The sequence below is a fragment of the Calypte anna genome, chromosome 1, assembly GCF_003957555.1.
Source record: "Calypte anna isolate BGI_N300 chromosome 1, bCalAnn1_v1.p, whole genome shotgun sequence".
NCBI classification, from domain to species: domain Eukaryota; kingdom Metazoa; phylum Chordata; class Aves; order Apodiformes; family Trochilidae; genus Calypte; species Calypte anna.
Window position 1 is genome coordinate 64,549 of NC_044244.1, and position 23,159 is coordinate 87,707.

A 23,159-nucleotide genomic window follows, 5' to 3' on the forward strand; every position below is an offset into this window, starting at 1 on the left:
AAGAGAACCAAAACTAAAACGAAACGAAACGAAACGAAGGGAAAGAACTCCACCGCATCCCAGTCCCGCAGCGGGACGAGCGCCAGTGGCAGCGGCCGCACATACAGCGTTCTAATGTAATAAATAAATAACCTAAACCACAGCGCCTGCTGCGGGAGCAAGCCCAGCTCTGACCTAGGAAACTCGTGCTGCTTCATCCTGTCCGGGAGTTGAGAAAAGATCTGGGCTCTTGTTCCTCGCGGTTCTCCGGGACGCAGCGGCGGCAGGAACTTAATATCTGGGGAGGGGAGAAGGAGAGGGGAAAAAAACCGAGCGGTTCGGTGAGCAGCTCGGGGGGAAAGGAGAGGAAAAAACCCGAGGGGTTCGGTGAGCAGCTCGGAGGGAAAGGAGAGGAAAAAACCCGAGGGGTTCGGTGAGCAGCTCGGGGGGAAAGGAGAGGAAAAAACCCGAGGGGTTCGGTGAGCAGCTCGGGGGGAAAAGGAGAGGAAAAAACCCGAGGGGTTCGGTGAGCAGCTCGGGGGGAAAGGAGAGGAAAAAACCCGAGGGGTTCGGTGAGCAGCTCGGAGGGAAAGGAGAGGAAAAAACCCGAGGGGTTCGGTGAGCAGCTCGGGGGGAAAGGAGAGGAAAAAACCCGAGGGGTTCGGTGAGCAGCTCGGGGGGAAAAGGAGAGGAAAAAACCCGAGGGGTTCAGTGAACAGCTCGGGGGGAAAGGAGAGGAAAAAAACCGAGGGGTTCGGTGAGCAGCTCATCGGGAAAGGAGAGGAAAAAACCCGAGGGGTTCGGTGAGCAGCTCGGGGGGAAAGGAGAGGAAAAAAACCGAGGGGTTCAGTGAACAGCTCGGGGGGAAAGGAGAGGAAAAAAACCGAGGGGTTCGGTGAGCAGCTCGGGGGGAAAGGAGAGGAAAAAAACCGAGGGGTTCGGTGAGCAGCTCATCGGGAAAGGAGAGGAAAAAAACCGAGGGGTTCGGTGAGCAGCTCGGGGGGAAAGGAGAGGAAAAAAACCGAGGGGTTCGGTGAGCAGCTCATCGGGAAAGGAGAGGAAAAAACCCGAGGGGTTCGGTGAGCAGCTCGGGGGGAAAGGAGAGGAAAAAACCCGAGGGGTTCGGTGAGCAGCTCGGGGGAAAGGAGAGGAAAAAACCCGAGGGGTTCGGTGAGCAGCTCGGGGGGAAAGGAGAGGAAAAAAAACCGAGGGGTTCAGTGAACAGCTCGGGGGAAAGGAGAGGAAAAAAACCGAGGGGTTCGGTGAGCAGCTCATCGGGAAAGGAGAGGAAAAAACCCGAGGGGTTCGGTGAGCAGCTCGGGGGGAAAGGAGAGGAAAAAAACCCGAGGGGTTCGGTGAGCAGCTCGGGGGGAAAGGAGAGGAAAAAACCCGAGGGGTTCGGTGAGCAGCTCGGGGGGAAAGGAGAGGAAAAAAACCGAGGGGTTCGGTGAGCAGCTCGGGGGGAAGAGATGGGAAGCTCCCCCGGCATCAGCTCAGTGCGTTTCGGAACCCCAAGGAAAGAAATGATTTAGAAAGGGACTCGGTCCCCATCTCCCCCCCCCCACCCACACACAAATGCCACAAAATGCTTAAAAAAACCCCCACGTCGCAGCTCCGGCTGTGACACGTCAGCCCAGACACGGCAGCGATCCGAGGGCTCACCCTAAAACTTGTTTTGATTCTGGGGGGCGACGGGCACAGCCCGCGCTGTGGGAGGAGGAGGAGGAGGAGGGCTGGGGAGCTGAGCTCATCCTCCGTCGAACTTTTTGAAGGATAAAGCCGTCCCCCCGGCTGGCCTGGTGGCACCGCTCTGTCTTTTGCCACGTCGGGGGGGACAGCTGCTGCCAGAGCCAAAGCGCTCCCGTCCTGCCAAGGGCTCCGTGCCACAGCTCCAGCCCCGTCCTGGCCAGACCGGGAGTTCTCGGAAAGCCCCGAGGGGTCTTCTCAGGGTGAGATGGAACCCTCCCGCCCCCCCAGACACCGGTGGCAGGAAAAGGAGAGAGGTTGGGGAGCCGCACCTGTAGTAGTTTGGTTTGAAAGGTCCGTTCTTGTTCAGGCCCAGGTATTTCGCTTGTTCGTCTGTTAATTCTGTCAGGTGGGCATCAAAGGTTGGGAGGTGAAGGCTGGCCACGTACTCATCTGAAACGATCCCGGAGCTTGTTAGCGGGAGAAGGAGGAGGGGAAGGCAAGGCTCCAGGTCCCTAAAGCCCCCGGCCGGGAACGGCATCGCCCCTCGGGCCCTCCCCGCTGAATCACAGGACAGCTTCTTGCCCCGAGGGGAGAGAACCAGACAGGCTCTCGCCTCTGCTCGGCTAGAGGAGGAAAAAACCTTGCTCTGAACTACCCTTCGAGGGTGCTTGCTGAAATAGCCTTCTACGGGTGTGTATTTCTATCGATGTGCCTAAAAAATACTCCTGGGTCTGCTGCTGTGGGAAGCCTCGGGCAAGCTGGGGAGCTCTGGTGGCATGGGAGCCACTGGGTATTTCTGTCTGGGAGGTGACAGCCAGGGACGAGCTGCACCTGGTCTCCAAAAGCACAACTAACATCAAAAATCCTAGAATCCCAGAATGATTTGGGTTGGGAAGGACCTTTAAGGTCATCGACTCCCTTCCCGGGCCACCCTGAGCCCACATCCCTCATCCCCACATCCCCAGAGTCTGAATCCCCTCCAGGGATGATGGGGACTCCAGCCCTGCCCTGGGCAGCCTGGGCCAGGCCCTGACAACCCTTTCCAGGGAGAAATTCTTCCCCAGCTCCAACCCAAACCTCCCTGGCACAACTTGAGTTGTGCCAAAAGTTCCTCTTGTCCCATCCCTCATTCCCTGGGAGCAGAGCCCGACCCCCCCTGGCTCCAACCTCCCCTCAGGGGGTCATAGAGAGCGAGGTCCCCCAGAAAAGTCTGATTTTGCAGTAAAAGCGTGGCCAGCTTGTGTCATCAGGAGGGGGTTCTGCTGGCAGAGCTGCTGGTCAGAGCCTCCGTTTCCTCTCAGCTCTGCTGGCAGGGAATCCCTCCGTGACAATCCCCCCCGTCCCTGCAGCTGGATTCCCGTGGAGAGCTCAGGGAAGAACTCACCGGGAGAGCCGGAGCTTGGCAGGGAGGTCAACCAGAGAACCCTGGAGGCTGCCCTGCCCCGGCTCCCAAAACCTCCCCCCCTGATCCACCTCCAAGTGAAACCAGAGAAGGCACCCAGGGCCCCTTTACCCATTTTCTTGGGCAGGAGGTACACGTCTTGCTTGTAGCGGCCTTCGGGAGCGTTGTAGAGCTCTATCAGAGCCAGGGCCTGGGTGGAGAAAAGACTCAGGTAAGTTGTAGTTAGATAGGGTCTGGTGGTCGGAAGATACCGTGCTGTACAGGAAGACCCCTCTCTTATCAGCAGTTAGATAAGTGATGTAAGCAGACTGGAATGAGGTTGTAAACCCAAGTTATAGAAGGCTGTACCACCTGTGAAGAAACGCCATTTTGCCGTTGTCCTGGTTTGGGCCAGGATAAAGGTGATTTTCTGTCTTGTACTTTTGCTTTCAGCTCAGTCTCTTGTAAGTAGTTGCACTTGCTGAAATTAACAGCAAGTTTCTCAGACAGTGTGTGCTTCTAGGATTGATAACACTTGATGTTTAGAGTTTCTGCTGGAGACTGGTGTGCAGAGCCAAGGACACTGCTCAGCTCTGAGGAAAACATTTTACCATCCAGGAGGATAAAGAGGTCCCACCTGCAGCCCTGCTTTGGGGAGGAACAGACAAGATAGATGCCAGAATTGACCAAACAGAGTATTCCATCCCATATACATCATACTCAGTATAAATTTGAGGCATCATGAGGGCCAAGCTGGATTTCCTGCTTTCCTGCTTTCCTGCTTCCCTTCCTTCACCTGGCATCCTGGAAGGATCCCGTCCATTCCTCTGCCTGTGCTCCTGATCCATCCCAGCCTGAATCTGTGTGTTCCTGCCTCCAGCTCCCAACTGCTGCCGACTCCAGGAGTCCAGCCTGGACTTTCCCAGGGCTGCCCTGCAGCCTCAGTGGGGATGGGAGAGTTCTTGGGGGAAAGGGGGAAGGAATGTGGTATCCATTTTCCTGTATATTTGTATAGATTTAGTAATTTTCCCTATTTCTCATTCCTGTTTCATTAAAGTTGTGTGGTTTAGTTTCCAACCCATCAGTCTCTCTCCCTTATTCTCTCCTTTCTTTATCAAGGAGGAGAGATAGATTAATAGAGAGCATCTGTTATTCAGTTTAATTGCCAGGGCAGTGTTAAACCCTGACAGCCGTCCACCACCTTGGTGTCCAGGAGCTGATGGCCCAAGTGGCCCGGGCTCGGTTGCCATGCCGGTCCTGAACCTCGTGGAGTCAACACTGAGTGACTGCTGCCCAGCAGGGAGGGAGAGGAGCCCAAACCCCACTCACCTGTGTGGTGGCAGTGATGGAGAGGACGAAGGTGGGGACGGTGGAGCAGCTCAGGTTCAGCAGGCGGCCCTGGGAAGGAAAAAAGTGGCAGTTACCTCAGGATGGCACCAAAGCCAACTCCTGACCCTACAGGAGGTACAGGAACCACCAGTGAAACGTGTCCCTTCAGGGCTGAAACACCACTTAGGAGAATCACGGGACAGTTCTGGTTGGAAAAGAACTCTCAGGTGGATCACGGAGTCCAAACGTTTATCCCAGAAGTGCCAAGATCACCCCCCACCCCATGTCCCCCATCCCCACATCTCCAGGGCTCTGAAACCCCTCCAGGGATGATGGGGACTCCAGCCCTGCCCTGGGCAGCCTGGGCCAGGCCCTGACAACCCTTTCCAGGCAGAAATTCTTCCCCAGCTCCAACCTAAACCTCCCCTGGCACAACTTGAGTTGTGCCAAAAGCTCCTCTTGTCCCATCCCTTGTTCCTTGGGAGCAGAGCCCGACCCCCCCTGGCTCCAACCTCCTCTCAGGGGGTTGCAGAGAGCCACAGGGTCTCCCCTCAGCCTCCTCTGCTCCAGGATCAACACCCCCAGGTAGAATCATAGAATCATAGAATTGGCTGGGTTGGAGGGACCTCAGAGATCATCAAGTCCAACCCTTGATCCACTCCCACTGCAGTTCCCAGCCCATGGCACTCAGTGCCACATCCAGGCTCTTTGGAAATCTCTCCAGACACGGAGAATCCACTACTTCCCTGGGCAGCCCATTCCAATGCCTGATCACCCTCTCCAGAAAGAAATTCTTTCTCATCTCCAACCTAAACCTCCCCTGGCACAACTTGAGTTGTGCCCAAAGTTCCTCTTGTCCCATCTCTTGTTCCTTGGGAGCAGAGCCCGACCCCCCCTGGCTCCAACCTCCTCTCAGGGGGTTGCAGAGAGCCACAAGGTCTCCCCTCAGCCTCCTCTGCTCCAGGATCAGCACCCCCAGATCCATACCCTGGGAGTGGGATAAAGAAACCCGCAGCTTTTTCTGTAATGCCACCAAACCTTCCAGCCAGAGGCTGAGCTGCTGAGCCCCAAAGAGAGGATTTCTGGCTCTGCTTTGCCCATCCAAACTTTCATTTCTTCCTCCACCAGCAGAGACCAGGTTGCAATCCCTGCTCCTCTGCCTGCCACTCACCTCTGCCAGAAGGACTATTCTCTTCCCATCTGGCCAGATGACATGGTCCACCTGAGACCTCACCCTCTCCCAGGTCAGCTCAGGGGTACGCAGGCTGGCCTGGGAAAAAAAACAAAACAAAACACATTAATAAAGTTCAAAGTTCTGGCAAAAGACCAAAAAACCTACATAATAGGGAAGTGAAGAGGAAGCAGCTTCTTGTCCTGAGCTCATAGCTTCCTTTAGGTCTGGTTGGAGTCCCAATCCAATGAAACCTTCATGAATCAGAACCTGGGATTATTTTTATGATTCCAGCACATCAAAGCTCCCGGGACAACGTCTTGTTCAAGCTTTTCTGGCTGAAGAGGATTCCAGGTCATGGTTGATCACTTCTTCCCAGCCAGGTGGGCTCACAGCAGCCCGGAAAATGGTTTTAAGCCCTTGGGCTTGCCCAAGGAATTCTCCCTCACCCTCAGACAAGACCCTCCTGGTTTTCTGCTCCTCTCTAGGCACGGATCAGCCCATTTTGGTGAGCTTGAGTGTGAGGAACTTTTGGCTGGGTCTTACTGGGACAGGAACAGGAAAGCAGAAGAGCTGGAGACGGCGACTCAAAGAACCAGGGAATCGTTTGGGTTGGAAAGGACCTTTAGGGTCATGAATCCAACAGTTTGCTGACTCTCCAGGGGAAGGAGTGATGCTGGTGGACACCAAACACTACGCCAGCAGCTCGTCTGGCTTCCTGGCATCACTTAGGATCTCAGGAACAACGCTGGCACGGGGAGCAGTGGATTATTTTCTCTCCTCCCAGGTGCTTGCTGATGTGGCACCAGTCAGACACAGATGGAAAAGGCTCCCAAAAGCTGCACCAGCCCAGCCATCCCTGCTCCCAACACTCCTCCCCTGCTCACCACATCAATCTCCGTGTTGGAGTGCCCCATGTTGCAGACAATGCAGCCGTTCTTCATCCGGTCCAGATGTTCCCTGGTCACCACGTTCTTGTTCCCTGCCAGACAGTGATATCTGTAATGATCACCCATGTTCCCTCTCCCCATCATTTTATTTTTTATTTTACCCTTTCCTTTGGAAAAAGATGGACTCGGTCATGAGCTGTGCCCCCTCCTCCCTCCCTGGGGCCCATGTACCTGTGCAGGTGATGACGATGTCAACTTGTCTGATGACTTCATTGAGCTTCACAAGCCTGAATCCATCCATGCTGAAAGGAGAGGTGGGGAGGAAAGGAGTTTGAGAAGCAGGAAAAACATGCCAGAAATAGGGAGGAAAAAAAAAAAGCCCAAAACAACCCATTAATTGTTTTTCAGACACTCATTTTCCTTTCCTAACACCAGAGCGTGGCCAGGCCAAGGCCCATGTGTCCCAGCCCACCAGGGGGGTTTCTGGAGCAAAGCCAGAGGGTTTGGGACTTGTGGGGAGAAGTGAAAAGAAAATCAGGGTTTTCTGCTGAGGCTCCACACCTGCAAATCCCCACTGCCAACTGAGACAGCTTGTTCAAAGCTGCTCCTCCTGCAGAGCACACCCAGCAGCTGCAGATCCTGGGACAGAATCCTGCCTGATCCAGATTGAGATCGTCTCCAGTCCCACCCCAGCACCCCAAAACCCATCATTAACTTGGGAAATACCTGTGTGGGCATCTCCAGGAGCTTTAGGAGTTGTGCAGCACTCACCTCTTCCCTGCTTTCACCCAACAAGGTGCACCCAGAGCATCAGGTAACAAGGGCAGGCTTGGGTTTTTTTAGCATTTGTTGACAGCCCTCCTGCCCCCAAAAAAACCTTATTTCTGTGCTTCTGACAAGCTGAAAAGTTACAGTTACTATATATATATATATTAAAAAAAAAGTAATTCTTTTCCTGTGTCTGTCCCATTTGCTGTTTCTTTTCCTCCACTGCAGACTCCTCAGGAGAGGGGCTGCAGGCTGCTTTGCTGCAGAGGCAGGGAAAGGTTTTGGCTGTAAAACACCAAATTCAGCACCAAATTAATGTCAGGGATGCTGGATGTGCCACTTGGAAAGGTTGCCAAGCAAAATGGGAAGCTGATCAGCTCTGCTAATGAAGCAGGGCTCCTGAGTTTCCTGAGCCTCTGGGAGCTTGCTGGTAGGAAGAGGCTGAGGGCTGAATTCTTCTCCGGGTGGTTTTGGGGTCTCTGCTTCCCTCCTCCCTCCCCACATCCTGCCTTGGGATGGGGAAGCAGCATCCCAGCACCAAAAGCTCCTTCCTTCCCCTGGAGGGAATGAGCTGGGATTGCAAGGGGAGATCCCAGGGATACCAAGGGGGAGGTTTGTGAGGGGTGGGTGATCAGAGAACCCAAAATACCCCAGCAAAGCCCCAGGTTGCTCTGCCAAGGTCCCCCTTCCCTCCCTGACATCCTTTCAAGCCATCTTATTCCATACTTCCAATCCTGTCTCCTACCAGGACAGGCTGAGAGAGTTGGGGGTGTTGAGGCTGGAGAAGAGAAGGCTGCAATGGGGAGACCTTAGAGCACCTTCCAGTGCCTGAAGGGGCTCCAGGAAAGCTGGGGAGGGACTTGGGACAAGGGCCTGGAGGGATGGGACCCTGCGAGGGGGAAGGGTTTGGAGCTGGGAGAGGGGAGATGGAGAGGAGATCTTGGGCAGGCAGGGAGGGAGGGAGGGAGAAATAGTTTGGGGTGAGGGTGCTGAGCTTTAGAACCAGGTTGCCCAGGAAAAGAGTCTCTGCCCCATCCCTGGCAGTGTTCAAAGCCAGGTTGGATGGGGCTTGGAGCAATCTGGGAGGGAGTTGTCCCTGCCCATGGCAGGGGGGTTGGAATCAGCTGAGCTTTCCGTTCTCTTCCAACCCAACCCATCCCAGGATTCTATTTCTTGGGGAGGGAGGGAGGGAGAAATTCTTTGGGGTGAGGGTGCTGAGCCCTTGGGTGCCCAGGTTGCCCCCAGAAGCTGTGGCTGCCCCATCCCTGGAGGTGTTGAAGGTTGGATGGGGCTTGGAGCCCCCTGGGCTGGGGGAGGGGTCTCTGGATTGTCCCCTTGGGACTGGAGGAGCTTTAAGGTCCCCTCCAACCCAAACCCTGCCAGGATTCCATGCTCATTAAGTCGAGGAGCATTAATTAGGGTTCCTTCATCCCTGGAAGCTTTCATGGACACCTTGGGTGGGTTTGGAGCCCCCTGGGCTGGGTGAGGGGTCCCTGCCCATGCAGGGGGTTGGGACTGGAGGAGCTTTGAGGTCCCTCCCAACCCATTTGTTGCTTCTCTGCCATTAAAGCTCTTTCAAGCCTCTGCTGTTGAGCTCTTGGCCACCGTGGTGATTTTGGGAGCTGGCTCATGGGGCAGCCTGGATGATGTTTTAGTGCAGGGACCTTTTCTGGCCATAGGAAGGAGCTGGGAGCCCTCCAAGGGTGCTGAGAAGCCACAACCCCCTCCCCAGCAGAACAAGCCCCTCCTCAGCATCTCTCTGGGGAGGCACCACTGCCCAGCATGCTGTGGTTGTGGTTTTCTTGGAAAAAAGGAAAAAAAAAAAAAAAGAAAAGGAAAAAGAAAAAAAGAAAACAAGAGAAAAAAAGAAAAAGAAAATAAATAAAATGAAAAAAAAAAGAAAAAAGAAAAGAAAAAAGAAAAAAAGAAAAAAAAAGAAAAGAAGAAAAGGAAAAAAAGAAAGAAAGCAAAAAAAGAAGAAAAAGAAAAGAAATAAAAGGAAAAAAAAGAAAAGAAAAAAGAGAAAAGGAAAAGAAATAAAAGGAAAAAAGAAAAAGGAAAAAGGAAAGAAAAGAGAAAAAAGAAAAGAAAAAGAAAAAAGGAAAAACAAAATAAGAAGAAATAAAGGAAAAAAGAAAAAAGAAAAAGAAACAAAAAGGGAAAAAAGAAAAAAAAGAAAAAGAAAAAAGAAAAAAGGAAAAAGAGAAGAAAGGGAAAAAAAGAAAAAATAAAAGAAAAAAGAAGAAAAGAAGAAAAGAAGGAAAAAAGAAAAAAAAGAAAGAAAAATAAAAGAAAAAAAGGAAAAAAGAAGAAAAGAAAAGAAAAGGGAAAAAGGAGAAAAAGGAAAAAAGAAAAAGAAATAAAAGGAAAAAAAAGAAAACGGAAAGAAAGGAGAAAAAAAGAAAATAAAAAGAAACAAAAGGGGAAAAAAGGGAAGAAATGAAAGGAAAAAAAAGAAAAAAGAAAACGAAATAAAAAGGGAAAAAAAGGAAAAAGAAAAAAGAGAAAAGAAGAAAGAAGGAAGAAAAAAGAAAAAGGAAAAAGGGAAAAGGAAAAAAAGAAAAGAAATAAAAGGAAAAAAAGGAAATAAAAAAGGAAATAAAAAAGGAAATAAAAAAGGAAATAAAAGAAAAAAGAAAAAAAGAAAAAAATTAAAGAAAAAAAGAAGAAAAAGAAAAGAAAAAAAAGAAAAAAAAGGAAAAAAAGGAAAACCCCCCCAGGGCACACAGGAGACTCGAGGCCGCAGCCGCAGCCGCTCAGCACTCACCAGGCCTGCAGGGCACAGATCGGGTCGATCTCGGTCACGTACGGGATCGCTCCCATCGCCTTCAGCGCAGCGCAGCAACCCTTCCCCACCTGCCGGGACACAGCGCGGGTCAGAACCACCAGAACCAGAACCAGAACCACCAGAACCAGACCCAGCAGAACCAGAACCACCAGAACCACCAGACCCACCAGAACCAGACCCAGCAGCACCAAAACCACCAGAAGCAGAACCACCAGCACCAGAACCACCAGAACCGGAACCACCAGAACCGGAACCACCAGAACCAGAACCAGCAGCACCAGAACCACCAGAACCAGACCCACCAGAACCAGACCCACCAGGACCACCAGAACCAGACCCAGCAGCACCAAAACCACCAGAAGCAGAACCACCAGAGCCAGACCCAGCAGCACCAAAACCACCAGAACCACCAGAACCAGAACTAGCAGAACCACCAGAACCAGAACCACCAGAACCAGAACCAGAACCAGCAGAACCACCAGAACCAGACCCACCAGAACCAGAACCACCAGCACCACCAGAACCAGACCCAGCAGAACCACCAGAACCAGAACCACCAGAACCAGACACACCAGACACACCAGAGCCAGACCCAGCAGCACCAAAACCACCAGAAGCAAAACCACCAGAAGCAGAACCACCAGCACCAGAACCACCAGGACCGGAACCACCAGAACCAGACCCAGCAGCACCAGAACCACCAGAACTGGAACCACCAGAACCAGACCCAGCAGCACCAGACCCAGCAGCACCAAAAGCAGAACCACCAGAAGCAGAACCACCAGCACCAGAACCACCAGAACCAGAACCACCAGAACCAGACCCAGCAGCACCAGAACCAACAGCACCAGAACCACCAGAACCAGAACCACCAGAACCAGACACACCAGAACCACCAGAACCACCAGAACCAGACCAACCAGAACCAGAACCACCAGAACCAGACACACCAGAACCACCAGAACCACCAGAACCAGACCAACCAGACCCACCAGACCCACCAGAACCACCAGAACCACCAGAACCACCAGAACCAGAACCACCGGAACCAGACCCACCAGACCCACCAGACCCACCAGAACCAGAACCAGCAGCACCAGAACTACCAGACCCAGCAACACCAGAACCACCAGAACCAGAACCACCAGAAGCAGAACCACCAGCAGCAGAACCACCAGAACCAGACCCAGCAGCACCAGACCCAGCAGCACCAGAACCAGAACCAGACCCACCAGCACCAGAACCACCAGACCCAGCAGCATCAGAACCACCAGCACCAGCACCAGAACCACCAGAAGCAGAACCACCGGAAACACCAGAAGCAGAACCACCAGAACCACCAGAACCAGAACCACCAGAAGCAGAACCACCAGAACCAGAACCAGACCCACCAGAACCAGACCCAGCACCACCAGAACCAGCACCACCAGAACCAGACCCAGCAGAACCACCGGAACCAGACCCACCAGAACCAGAACCACCAGAAGCAGAACCACCAGAACCAGATCCAGCAGCACCACCAGAACCATCGGAACCAGACCCAGAAGCACCAGAACCACTGGAACCAGAACCACCAGAACCAGAACCAGAACCACCAGAACCAGGCCCAGCAGCACCACCAGAACCACCAGAACCAGACCCACCAGAACCAGAACCATCAGAACCAGAACCACCAGAACCACCAGAACCAGAACCACCAGAACCACCAGAACCAGACCCAGCAGCACCAGAACCAGACCCAGCACCACTAGACCCAGCAGCACCAGAACCACCAGAAGCAAAACCACCAGCACCAGAACCACCAGAACCAGACCCAGCAGCACCAGAACCACCAGACCAGAACCATCAGAACCACAACCACCAGAACCACCAGAACCACAACCACCAGAACCAGACCCAGCAGCACCAGAACCACCAGACCAGAACCACCAGAACCAGAACCAGAACCACCAGAACCAGAACCACCAGAACCACCAGAACCAGAACCACCAGAACCGGACCCAGCAGCACCAGAACCACCAGAACCAGAACCACCAGAACCAGACCAAGCACCACTAGACCCAGCAGCACCAGAACCACCAGAAGCACAACCACCAGAAGCAGAACCACCAGAACCATCAGAAAGAGAACCACCAGAAAGAGAACCACCAGAACCAGACCCACCAGAACCAGACACACCAGAACCAGACACACCAGACACACCAGAACCAGAACCACCAGAACCAGACCCAGCAGCACCAGAACCAGACCCACCAGAACCACCAGAAAGAGAACCACCAGCACCAGAACCACCAGACCCAGAACCACCAAAGGTCCAGGTGCTGCCCCTGGGCCCCTCTGGGCAGCTCTGGTGGCACCAGCTCAGTTTTGGGGTGGAATTGGTGGGTTTGGGGTGATCCAGGAGGAGAGGTTGGGCTGGGGTAGAGAGGGACTGAAAGTGTCGAGTAGTAACAGGAATCATGAGAGAAGTGGTGAGAGAAGTTGTTGATAATAATAGAGGTTATTGTTAATAATAGAAATTATTGTTAATAATAATAAATTATTGTTAATAATATGAGTTAATGTTAATAATATGAGTTATTGTTAATAAAATAAATTATTATTACTGTATAAATGATTATAAATACAAATTAATACAATTATTACATCATTATAGGTTAATATTATATAATATATATTACTATTTATTGTTATAAATAATATATATTTATATAGTAGATACGTTTATATATAGTATATAATACTATATATTTATATATAATATTAAATAATAAGTATAAATTATTATTATTAATTATTATATTAGTTATTATTTATTATAGATAATATATAACATGGTTTATATTATATTATATTATATTATATTATATTATATATAAATACTACATTATATATAATATATATAATATATAATATATAAATTATATATTATATAAATTATATATATTAAATATTACATATAATACATTATATAATATATATTTTATATACTAGATTTTAATTATTTATATTTTAATTATTTATATTTTAATTTTAATTTTATATTTATTATATATTAAATATAAAAGACAAAATATATAATTATAATATATAATTATAAATTATATGATTATATATAATATATAATATATAAATATATATTATATAAATATATAAATACATATTTTAACATATAACATATTTTATATATTAATATTTTATATATAATATATTATATTTTAAATCTGTATTATATAATATATAAAATATGTAAATATATATTATACAAAAATATATATAATTATATATAATTATAACATAATCATCTAATTATATATATTACATAAGTAATATATTAACATAATCAATGAAGAAACAAAATGAATTGAAATTATTATAAATAATACAACAACAACAACAAAATCTTTGTCAAAGCCCATCAGGGCTGAAGAGAGAATCCAAGAGGTGAGGGCAAATCCCCTGGGGTAAAGGCAAGGGAAAGATGGAGATGCAAAAATAAAATAAAATAAAATAAAAAAAAGAAATAAAATAAAATTAAAAAATAAAATAAAAATAAAATAAAATAAAAAATAAAATAAAATAAAAATAAAATAAAATTAAAAAATAAAATGAAAATGAAATAAATAAAATATAAAATAAAATAAAATAAATAAAATGAAAGGAATAAAATAAAAATAAAGTAATAATAAAATAAAATAGAATAAAAATAAAATAAAATAAATGAAATAAAATAAAGTAATAATAAAAATAAATTAAAAAATAAATAAATTAAAAATAAAATAAAATAAAAATAAAATAAAAAATAAAATAAAAATAAAATAAATAAAATATAAAATAAAATAAAATAAATAAAATGAAAGAAATAAAATAAAAATAAAGTAATAATAAAAATAAAATAGAATAAAAATAAAATAAAATAAATGAAATAAAATAAAGTAATAATAAAAATAAAATAAAAATAAAATAAAATTAAAAAATAAAATAAAATAAAATAAAAATAAAATAAAAATAAAATAAAATAAAATAAATAAAATATAAAATAAAATAAAATAAAATAAAATAAAAAATAAAATTAAAGTAATAATAAAATAAAAATAAAATAAAAATAAAATAAAATAAATAAAATAAAATAAATAAAATAAAATAAAAAATATAAATAAAACAAAACAAAACAAAACAAAATAAAATAAAATAAAATAAAATAAAAATACAAATCCAGAACCTTCAGATCGGGGCCCTTACCTCCCCGTAGCCACAAACCACCACCTGCTTTCCTCCAAACATCATGTCCGTGGTCCTCTTGAGCCTGAAAAAATAGAGAAATAAAATCAAATTTCAAGACCTGTGGGAGCTCTGCAGATAAAGAAGATTTTTGGGGGACATTTCTCAGTCCCTGGTGACATCTGCTCCTCATGGACCTAAAATTTGGGGATAATCAAACACTTGGGGCAACTCTGCAGGGGGCAACAGAGCCCAGGGTGCCTTGGGTGTCCTGAACCCCCAGGGATCAGTGTTGGGCCCAGTGCTGTTCAATATCTTCATTGATGATTTAGATGAGGGGATTGAGTCCATCATCAGCAAATTCACAGATGACACCAAGCTGGGGGGAGTGTGGATCAGCTGGAAGGCAGGAGGGCTCTGCAGAGGGACCTGGACAGACTGGAGAGTTGGGCTGATCCCAAGGGGATGAGGTTGAAGATTCCAAGGGCCGGGTCCTGCACTTTGGCCACAACAACCCCATGGGGAGCTCCAGGCTGGGCACAGAGTGGCAGAAAGGGACCTGGGAGTCTGGATTGCCAGGAAGCTGAAGAGGAGCCAGCAGTGTGCCCAGGTGGCCAAGAAGGCCAATGGCATCCTGGGCTGGCTCAGGAACAGCGTGGCCAGCAGGTCCAGGGAAGGGATTCTGCCCCTGTGCTCAGCTCTGGGGAGGCCACAGCTTGAGTCCTGTGTCCAGTTCTGGGCCTCTCAGCCCCTCAGGAAGGAGCTTGAGGTGCTGGAGCAGGTCCAAAGGAGGCAACTGGGCTGGTGAAGGGACTGGAGCACAGATCCTCTGAGGAGAGGCTGAGGGACCTCAGAGCTCATCAAGTCCAACCCTTGATCCACTCCCACTGCAGTTCCCAGCCCATGGCACTCAGTGCCACATCCAGGCTCTTTGGAAATATCTCCAGACACGGAGAATCCACTACTTCCCTGGGCAGCCCATTCCAATGCCTGATCACCCTCTCCAGAAAGAAATTCTTTCTCATCTCCAACCTAAACCTCCCCTGGCACAACTTGAGACCCTGCCCTCTTGTCTTGCTGAGAGTTGCCTGGGAAAAGAGACCAACCCCCCCCTGGCTCCAACCTCCTTTCAGGGAGTTGCAGAGAGTGATGAGGTCTCCCCTGAGCCTCCTCTTCTCCAGCCTCAACACCCCCAGCTCCCTCAGCCTCTACTCACAGGATCTGTGCTCCAGTCCCTTCACCAGCCCAGTTGCCTCCTTTGGACCTGCTCCAGCACCTCAATCTCCTTCCTGAGCTAAGGGGCCCAGAACTGGACACAGGACTCAAGCTGTGGCCTCACCAGAGCTGAGCACAGGGGCAGAATCCCTTCCCTGGACCTGCTGGCCACGCTGTTCCTACAGCTGTTTCAACAGCTTTTATCTGAGCACGAAGCCTCAGCCCAAGGAGGTTCCAAGTGAATGGATTTATGAAATCTTTCTGCTTGGACAAGACTTTTAAGATCATCAAGTCCAACATTCACTCAACTTTACCAAGGCCACCCCCACCCCATGTCCCTCATCCCCACATCCCCAGGTTCTGAAACCCCTCCAGGGATGATGGGGACTCCAGCCCTGCCCTGGGCAGCCTGGGCCAGGCCCTGACAACCCTTTCCAGGCAGAAATTCTTCCCCAGCTCCAACCTAAACCTCCCCTGGTACAATTTGAGGCCATTTCTTCTCATCCCATCACTTGTTCCTTGAGAGAAAAGACCAAATTGGGTGGTGGGGGCAGTGAGGACACAGCCACCCAATTCCACCAAAATAAAACAAATAAAAAAAAAGAGAGGAACATAGAAAGAAAGAAATAAAAAGATCACTGAGAATTACTCTTAGATCAGAACTTCAAGTACTTGGCACTGAATCCCAAGACCAACAACCTCAGAAGATGCATCATGTTCCCGGTGCCCACGTATCCCTCAGCGATTGATTCCCACCCAACCCTGCCTGGAATTTCTGGGGGAGGAGGGAGCAGAAAGGGCTGAAAAGTCTTTTTCTTGGCTGTAAATCCTGCAGGAGAAGGATGGGGAGAGAGCAGCCACCAACCCTCACCTTCTGCACCCATTTATTAACACTCAGCTGAAGGAAAGGTGAAGCCCATCCCTGGCTGTCTCTCAGGTCAGCTTGGATGGGGCTTGGAGCAACCTGGGCTGCTGGAAAATGTTCCTTCCCATGGCAGGGGGGTTGGAACTGGTTGAGCTTTAAGGTCCCTTCCAACCCAGACCAATCTGAAATTGGGTGGCAGAGTTTAATCCTCAGATTCAGCCCCACACTTTGGACACACAACTCTCATGGGATAAGTTTTGGGTCCTACCACAACCTCTTCTGTTTTCTTTCTTTCTCTATTTTTTTTCCTCTATTCATAGGAGAGGAAAAAAAAAAAAAAAAAAAGTGGGAAGTAGAAAAGCTAAAAAATGTTGTGATGAGGCAGCTGGTTGACTCACACACACACAAAAGACACAGATGGGTCTTATCCTGGTGCCACAAAGCTGAGAGGGAGAGGAAGAAGGAGCTGAGTCATCCATGAGGACTTTTGGAGTCTTCACCCAGGAGCTGGAGCTGCAGCTCCTCAAGAAGGGACCATGGAGGTCACCTACAACATCAACCTGATGGGGAGCTCTTGAAGGGTCAAGATGAGCTTCTCCTGGCACTGTGGCCAATGAAATACCTGATGTGTCTTGCACACATTCTGAGAAGAGAGAAGAAATGCTTCCCACACCACAAGGAGCAGAGACAGAACCAGTGTGCCCCAGGCATGTGTGTAGCTGGGTTAAAAATACTGAACCCAGACTTGTGGAGGTGCTGAGGTCTTCCCTGCAGGATCACCCCCTGCAAACACAAAATCCATTTGTTTTCTTCTCTGTGTGTGTTTTGTGGAGCTTGGAACTTTGGGAGGTTCCATTGGGACCTTCTGACCACAGGAGCTCCTCAAGAAGGGACCATGGAGGTCACCTACAACATCACCCTAATGGAGAGCCCTTGAAGGGTCAAGATGAGCTTCTCCTGGCACTGTGGCCAGTGAAATATCTGATGTGTCTTGCAGACACTCTGAGAAGAGAGAAGAAATGCTTCCCACACCACAAGGAGCAGAGACAGAACCAGTGTGCCCCAGGCATGTACTGAACCCAGACTTGTGGAGGTGCTGAGGTCTTCCCTGCAGGATCATCCTCCTACTAACACAAAATCCGTTTGTTTTCTGCTCTGTGTGTGTTTTGTGGAGCTTGGAACTCTGGGAGGTTCCACTGGGACCTTCTGACCACAGGAGCTCCTCAAGAAGGAACCATGGAGGTCACCTACAACATCACCCTGATGGGAAGCCCTTGAAGGGTCAAGATGAGCTTCTCCTGGCACTGTGGCCACTGAAATATCTGATGTGTCTTGCAGACACTCTGAGAAGAGAGAAGAAATGCTTCCCACACCAAGAGGAGCAGAGACAGAACCAATGTGCCCCAGGCATGTACTGAACCCAGACTTGTGGAGGTGCTGAGGTCTTCCCTGCAGGATCATCCTCCTACTAACACAAAATCCATTTGTTTTCTGCTCTGTGTGTGTTTTGTGGAGCTTGGAACTCTGGGAGGTTCCACTGGGACCTTCTGACCACAGGAGCTCCTCAAGAAGGAACCATGGAGGTCACCTACAACATCACCCTGATGGGAAGCCCTTGAAGGGTCAAGATGAGCTTCTCCTGGCACTGTGGCCACTGAAATATCTGATGTGTCTTGCAGACACTCTGAGAAGAGAGAAGAAATGCTTCCCACACCAAGAGGAGCAGAGACAGAACCAATGTGCCCCAGGCATGTACTGAACCCAGACTTGTGGAGGTGCTGAGGTCTTCCCTGCAGGATCATCCTCCTACTAACACAAAATCCATTTGTTTTCTGCTCTGTGTGTGTTTTGTGGAGCTTGGAACTCTGGGAGGTTCCACTGGGACCTTCTGACCACAGGAGCTCCTCAAGAAGGGACCTTGGAGGTCACCTACAACATCAACCTGATGGGGAGCCCTTGAAGGGTCAAGATGAGCTTCTCCTGGCACTGTGACCAGTGAAATATCTGATGTGTCTTGCAGACACTCTGAGAAGAGAGAAGAAATGCTTCCCACACCAAGAGGAGCAGAGACAGAACCAGTGTGCCCCAGGCATGTGTGTAGATGGGTTAAAAATACTGAACCCAGACTTGTGGAGGTGCTGAGGTCTTCCCTGCAGGATCATCCTCCTACTAACACAAAATCCATTTGTTTTCTGCTCTGTGTGTGTTTTGTGGAGCTTGGAACTTTGGGAGGTTCCACTGGGACCTTCTGACCACAGGAGCTCCTCAAGAGGGGACCATGGAGGTCACCTACAACATCAACCTGATGGGAAGCCCTTGAAGGGCCCTGGTGAGCTTCTCCTGGCACTGTGGCCAGTGAAATATCTGATGTGTCTTGCAGACACTCTGAGAAGAGAGAAGAAATGCTTCCCACACCAAGAGGAGCAGAGACAGAACCAATGTGCCCCAGGCACGTACTGAACCCAGACTTGTGGAGGTGCTGAGGTCTTCCCTGCAGGATCATCCTCCTACTAACACAAAATCCGTTTGTTTTCTGCTCTGTGTGTGTTTTGTGGAGCTTGGAACTTTGGGAGGTTCCATTGGGACCTTCTGACCACAGCTGCTGCCTCAAAATGCTTTGGTGGTTCCCATCCAGACAGAGGTAAAAAATGATCCCAACTGATCAGAACTGGAAGGCAGGACAGACCCAGGTCCAACACAAGCTGAGCAGAGGCCCTTGTTTGGGTGGCCATGTACTTACCCATCCAGGATGGACTCCCTGCAGCAGTACAGATTGTCAAACTTCTGCTTTGTGACTGAGTCGTTGACATTCATGGCTGGGACACAGAGCTTCCCTGCTTTGGACAGCTGGTACAGCCTGGTACAAACATGGCAAGAAAGAGATAATCAGTGGAAAAACCTTTCTTTACTCTCCACTGCTGTGTTTGGTTTGGCTGGAGTCAGGAGCAGACACCTGGAGGGTCAGAGCTGAGCTTTCCCTAGGAGCTCCTCATTCCAGCACTTTTCCTTCCATGAACATCTCTACCCATTTCTCTCCCCTACTGAGGAGCTACCAGGTTGGCAGGAAGCATTTCACTAAAAAAAAACCCACCAAAGAGCAGAACAGAAGGTGCTCCAAACTCCACCTTCCTCATCCCTTAATATTACGACCAACTTCTCACGTCCTGCAAAGGAGAAAACCCCCAAATCCTCCTTCAGAAACCATAAAATCAGAACTCCTGTAATTCTTCAAGCTCCTCCAGCTTGAGATGAACAGAAATGGCCACAGCAGAGCAAGAGCCAAGCAAGGGGAAGCTGCTGTGGTCAACACCTGCAGCAAACCCCTGTTTGAAAGCAGACATCACCAAGAAAAGAGCACAAAAAACATCCTTAGGGGGGAGATACCAACCTGCCCCACTTCTGAGAGCAGACTGAACCCCTGGCAGCAGCAAAACCACTAAAAATTCATCTAAACACTATGAAGAGCATCTGGAAAACATCTCCCTGCTCCAGACCATGGGAAGGAGAAGCTGGTGCCTTGCTCAGACTATGTAGACCCTGGGATGGAGAATCTGCTTCATTGCTCAGGCTCTACATACAGACCAGCTCCAGGTTATTCCCCACTCACCTGAGGAGTTTCAGTCTCCACACGATCTGGGTAAGGATCACACAACCCCCTCACTGGTACCACCAGCACCAGAACACAACCTCACTCCTGCCAGGAGACCACAGGGAAGTTTCTAACCCTGCTCTGTTCTACCACATCTCTCTTCCCCAAACAGGGAATCATTCCCAGGGCTGAAAGCATCACCAGATCCTCCTCTTGACACCTCTGCCATCTCTCCTAAACCTTCTCCCATCTCAGTTCTGCTTCTGCTGCAGACCATGGATGTCCCTCACTCACACAGCTGCATCCCTGGGGTTCTCCCTTTCCAGACCAACTGGAGACTCATTTCCTCTTCCCAAATCTCACTTCTTCCCATAGATTGATTTTAGGATTGTGTTGTTGACTTTCTCCAAAGCCCATCCCTTCCTATCACAGATTCATCTGAGTTGGAAAAGAGTTTTTATACCATCAAGTCCAACCCTTCCCCCAGCCCTGCCCAGGCCACCCCCACCCCATGTTCCTCATCCTCACCCCATGTTCCTCATCCCCACCCCATGTCCCTCATCCCCACATCCCCAGGGTCTGAAACCCCCCCAGGGATGATGGGGACTCCAGCCCTGCCCTGGGCAGCCTGGGCCAGGCCCTGACAACCCTTTCCAGTGAGAAATTGTTCCTGGCAGATTCCTGACCCATCCCTTGGGGTTTGTGCTGCTGGGTGTCCTCCTGTCCTTCAGCACCCGCTGGCTTTGGGCTGGGGCTGTTCTCTGGGCTGCCTCCTGCCTCTGGGGGGAAACTGCAGGAGATGGGATCAGGCCTGGAAAACTCTCTGCTTCCCCTTCCCCCTCTCCCTGTGCCCTTTGCTGAGGTGCTTGGGGCTGCCCAGGACATCTCAGCCCTGCTCCATGGGGCTGGGGGAGCAATTCCCCCCCTTCCTCCCCACCTCTGGGAGGATCAGGGTCTGACTGAGGAACCCCGGGGCTGGAAGGGTTTGGGAAATTCCTGAGTGTTCTTTGGGCACTGTTGGGTCTCCATCCTGCTGGGGCTGTGCTCCTGGAAGTGCCCAAACCCACCCAAACACAGAGTGCTGCTGATGGGGAGAGAGCTTTGGGATCATGGAGCCCAACATTCCCCCACTGTCCCATGTCCCTCATCCCCACATCCCCAGGCTCTGAAACCCCCCCAGGGATGATGGGGACTCCAGCCCTGCCCTGGGCAGCCTGGGTCAGGCCCTGACAACCCTTTCCAGGCAGAAATTCTTCCCCAGCTCCAACCTAAACCTCCCCTGGCACAACTTGAGTTGTGCCAAAAGTTCCTCTTGTCCCATCCCTTGTTCCTTGGGAGCAGAGCCCGACCCCCCCTGGCTCCAACCTCCTCTCAGGGGGTTGCAGAGAGCCAGAAGGTCTCCCCTCAGCCTCCTCTGCTCCAGGATCAACACCCCCAGCTCCTCAGCTGCTCCTCACAACTTCTCCAGACCCTTCTCCATCTTCTCCAGAACCTCCTCCTTCCTCACCAACCCTTCTCTATCTTTTCCAGCCCCTTCTCCAGCCCCTCCTCCTCACTCTCCATCCCCTTCTCCTTGCTCTCCAGCTCCTTCTCCATCTTCTCCAAACCCTTCTTTCTCTCCAATCCTTCTCCTTACTTTCCAGGCCTCCTCCTTGCTCTGCAAACCTTCTCCTCTCCCTCCCACCCCTTCTCCATCTTCTCCAGAACCTACTCCTTCCTCTCCAGACCCTTCTCCATCTTCTCCAGACCCTTCTCCTCACTCTCCAAACCTTCTCCTTACTTTCCAGACCCTTCTTATTTCTCTCCAGACCTTCTCCATCCTCTCCAACCCTTTCTCCATCTTCTCCAGACCCTCCTCCTTTCTCTCCAAACCTCCTTACTTCCCAGACCTCCTCCTTACTCTCCAGCCCCTTCTCCATCTTCTATAGAACCTCCTCCTCACTCTCCATCCCCTTCTCCTTGCTCTCCAGCTCCTTCTCCATCTTCTCCAAACCCTTCTCCTTTCTCTCCAAGCCTTCTCCTTACTTTCCAGGCCTCCTCCTTGCTCTACAAACCTTCTCCTCTCCCTCCAACCCCTTCTCCATCTTCTCCAGAACCTCCTCCTTCCTCTCCAGTTCCTTCTCCATCTTTTCCAGCCCCTTCTCCTTTCTCTCCAAGCGTTCTCCTTACTTTCCAAACCTTCTCCTTTTTCTCCAACCCCTTCTCCATCTTCTCCATACTCTCCTTTTTCCACTCCAACCCTTTCTCCATCTTCTCCAGACCCTCCTCCTTTCTCTCCAGAACCTCCTTCGTACTTTCCAGACCTTCTCCTTCCTCTCCATCCCCTTTTCCTTCCTCTCCTTACTTTCCAGACCTTCTCCTTACTTTCCAGACCTTCTCCTCACTCTCCAGCTCCTTCTCCATCTTTTCCAGTCCCTTTTCCATCTTCTATAGAACCTCCTCCTCACTCTCTATCCCTTCTCCTCACTCTCCAGCCCCTTCTCCTTTCTCTCCAGCTCCTCCTCCTTCCTCTCCAACCCCTTCTCCATCTTCTCCAGCCCCTCCTCCATGCTCTCCATCCCCTTCTCCTTGCTCTCCAGCCCCTTCCCCAGCTCCATTCCCTTCTCTGGACACACTCCAGCCCCTCAATCTCCTTCTGGTTGTGAGAAACCCTTCTTGTGCAACCCCTTCACCTCTTTCTTTTTTCACCAGCAAAACAAGGTGAGATCACCACCACCACCACTCCTATTTCCCACCTGGATAAACCAAACCCTGGGTCCTTCTTCTCCCCTCACAATGGTCAGCAGGAGCTTCTTTGAGACTCAGGGCAGCAGTTCCAAGTCTGTTCACTGGATTTAAGAGGTTTAAAACAGCTCTTACAGAAAAGCCAAGCCCAAGCTGAAAGAAAACCCCAGCCCCTGGAGGAGCTTCAGCATCAGTCAAGTCTGTGGTGTTTTACAGATTGAGATCTTTTGCTGCCAGTGCCCTGATGCATTTGGGTTTGTTTTTCTCCAAACATCTCCATGCTCAGAGTCCCATTACCTGTGCACACCAGTCACACTCTCCTCTACAATCCCCTTGATCTTCTTAAACATGTTGGGGTATTTCTTGTAAATCCAGTGAGTCAGATCTCCTCCATCATCCAAGATCTGTAAGAAAAATCACCAGAAAGTCACCATTCTGAAGATCCAGGAGGTCCTGCTGAGCCCAAAAGGTACAAGGAATAAACCACAAGCTCATCTCAAGCCCGTGTTTTGGCATCTCAAGTGCCACATCTTGGTTGGTGAGGTGGTTC

The 23,159-nt window shown here is 49.4% G+C and overlaps 1 protein-coding gene across 1 annotated transcript in view; it reads right to left on the reverse strand.

Moving 5' to 3' along the window:
- LOC115598734 (putative adenosylhomocysteinase 3) overlaps positions 1-23,159 on the reverse strand; it is a 33,777-nt gene continuing 10,618 nt past the window's right edge. Inside the window, exons 5-15 of the mRNA XM_030455812.1 lie at positions 22,907-23,013; positions 19,037-19,153; positions 14,238-14,301; positions 9,975-10,063; positions 6,671-6,741; positions 6,437-6,531; positions 5,550-5,648; positions 4,379-4,447; positions 3,182-3,260; positions 1,998-2,118; positions 1-277 (exon numbers count right to left, since the gene is read on the reverse strand). Of these exons, the coding sequence (XP_030311672.1) occupies positions 271-277; positions 1,998-2,118; positions 3,182-3,260; positions 4,379-4,447; positions 5,550-5,648; positions 6,437-6,531; positions 6,671-6,741; positions 9,975-10,063; positions 14,238-14,301; positions 19,037-19,153; positions 22,907-23,013 (918 nt within the window). The 3' untranslated portion in view covers positions 1-270. The remainder of the gene's footprint in view (positions 278-1,997; positions 2,119-3,181; positions 3,261-4,378; positions 4,448-5,549; positions 5,649-6,436; positions 6,532-6,670; positions 6,742-9,974; positions 10,064-14,237; positions 14,302-19,036; positions 19,154-22,906; positions 23,014-23,159) is intronic.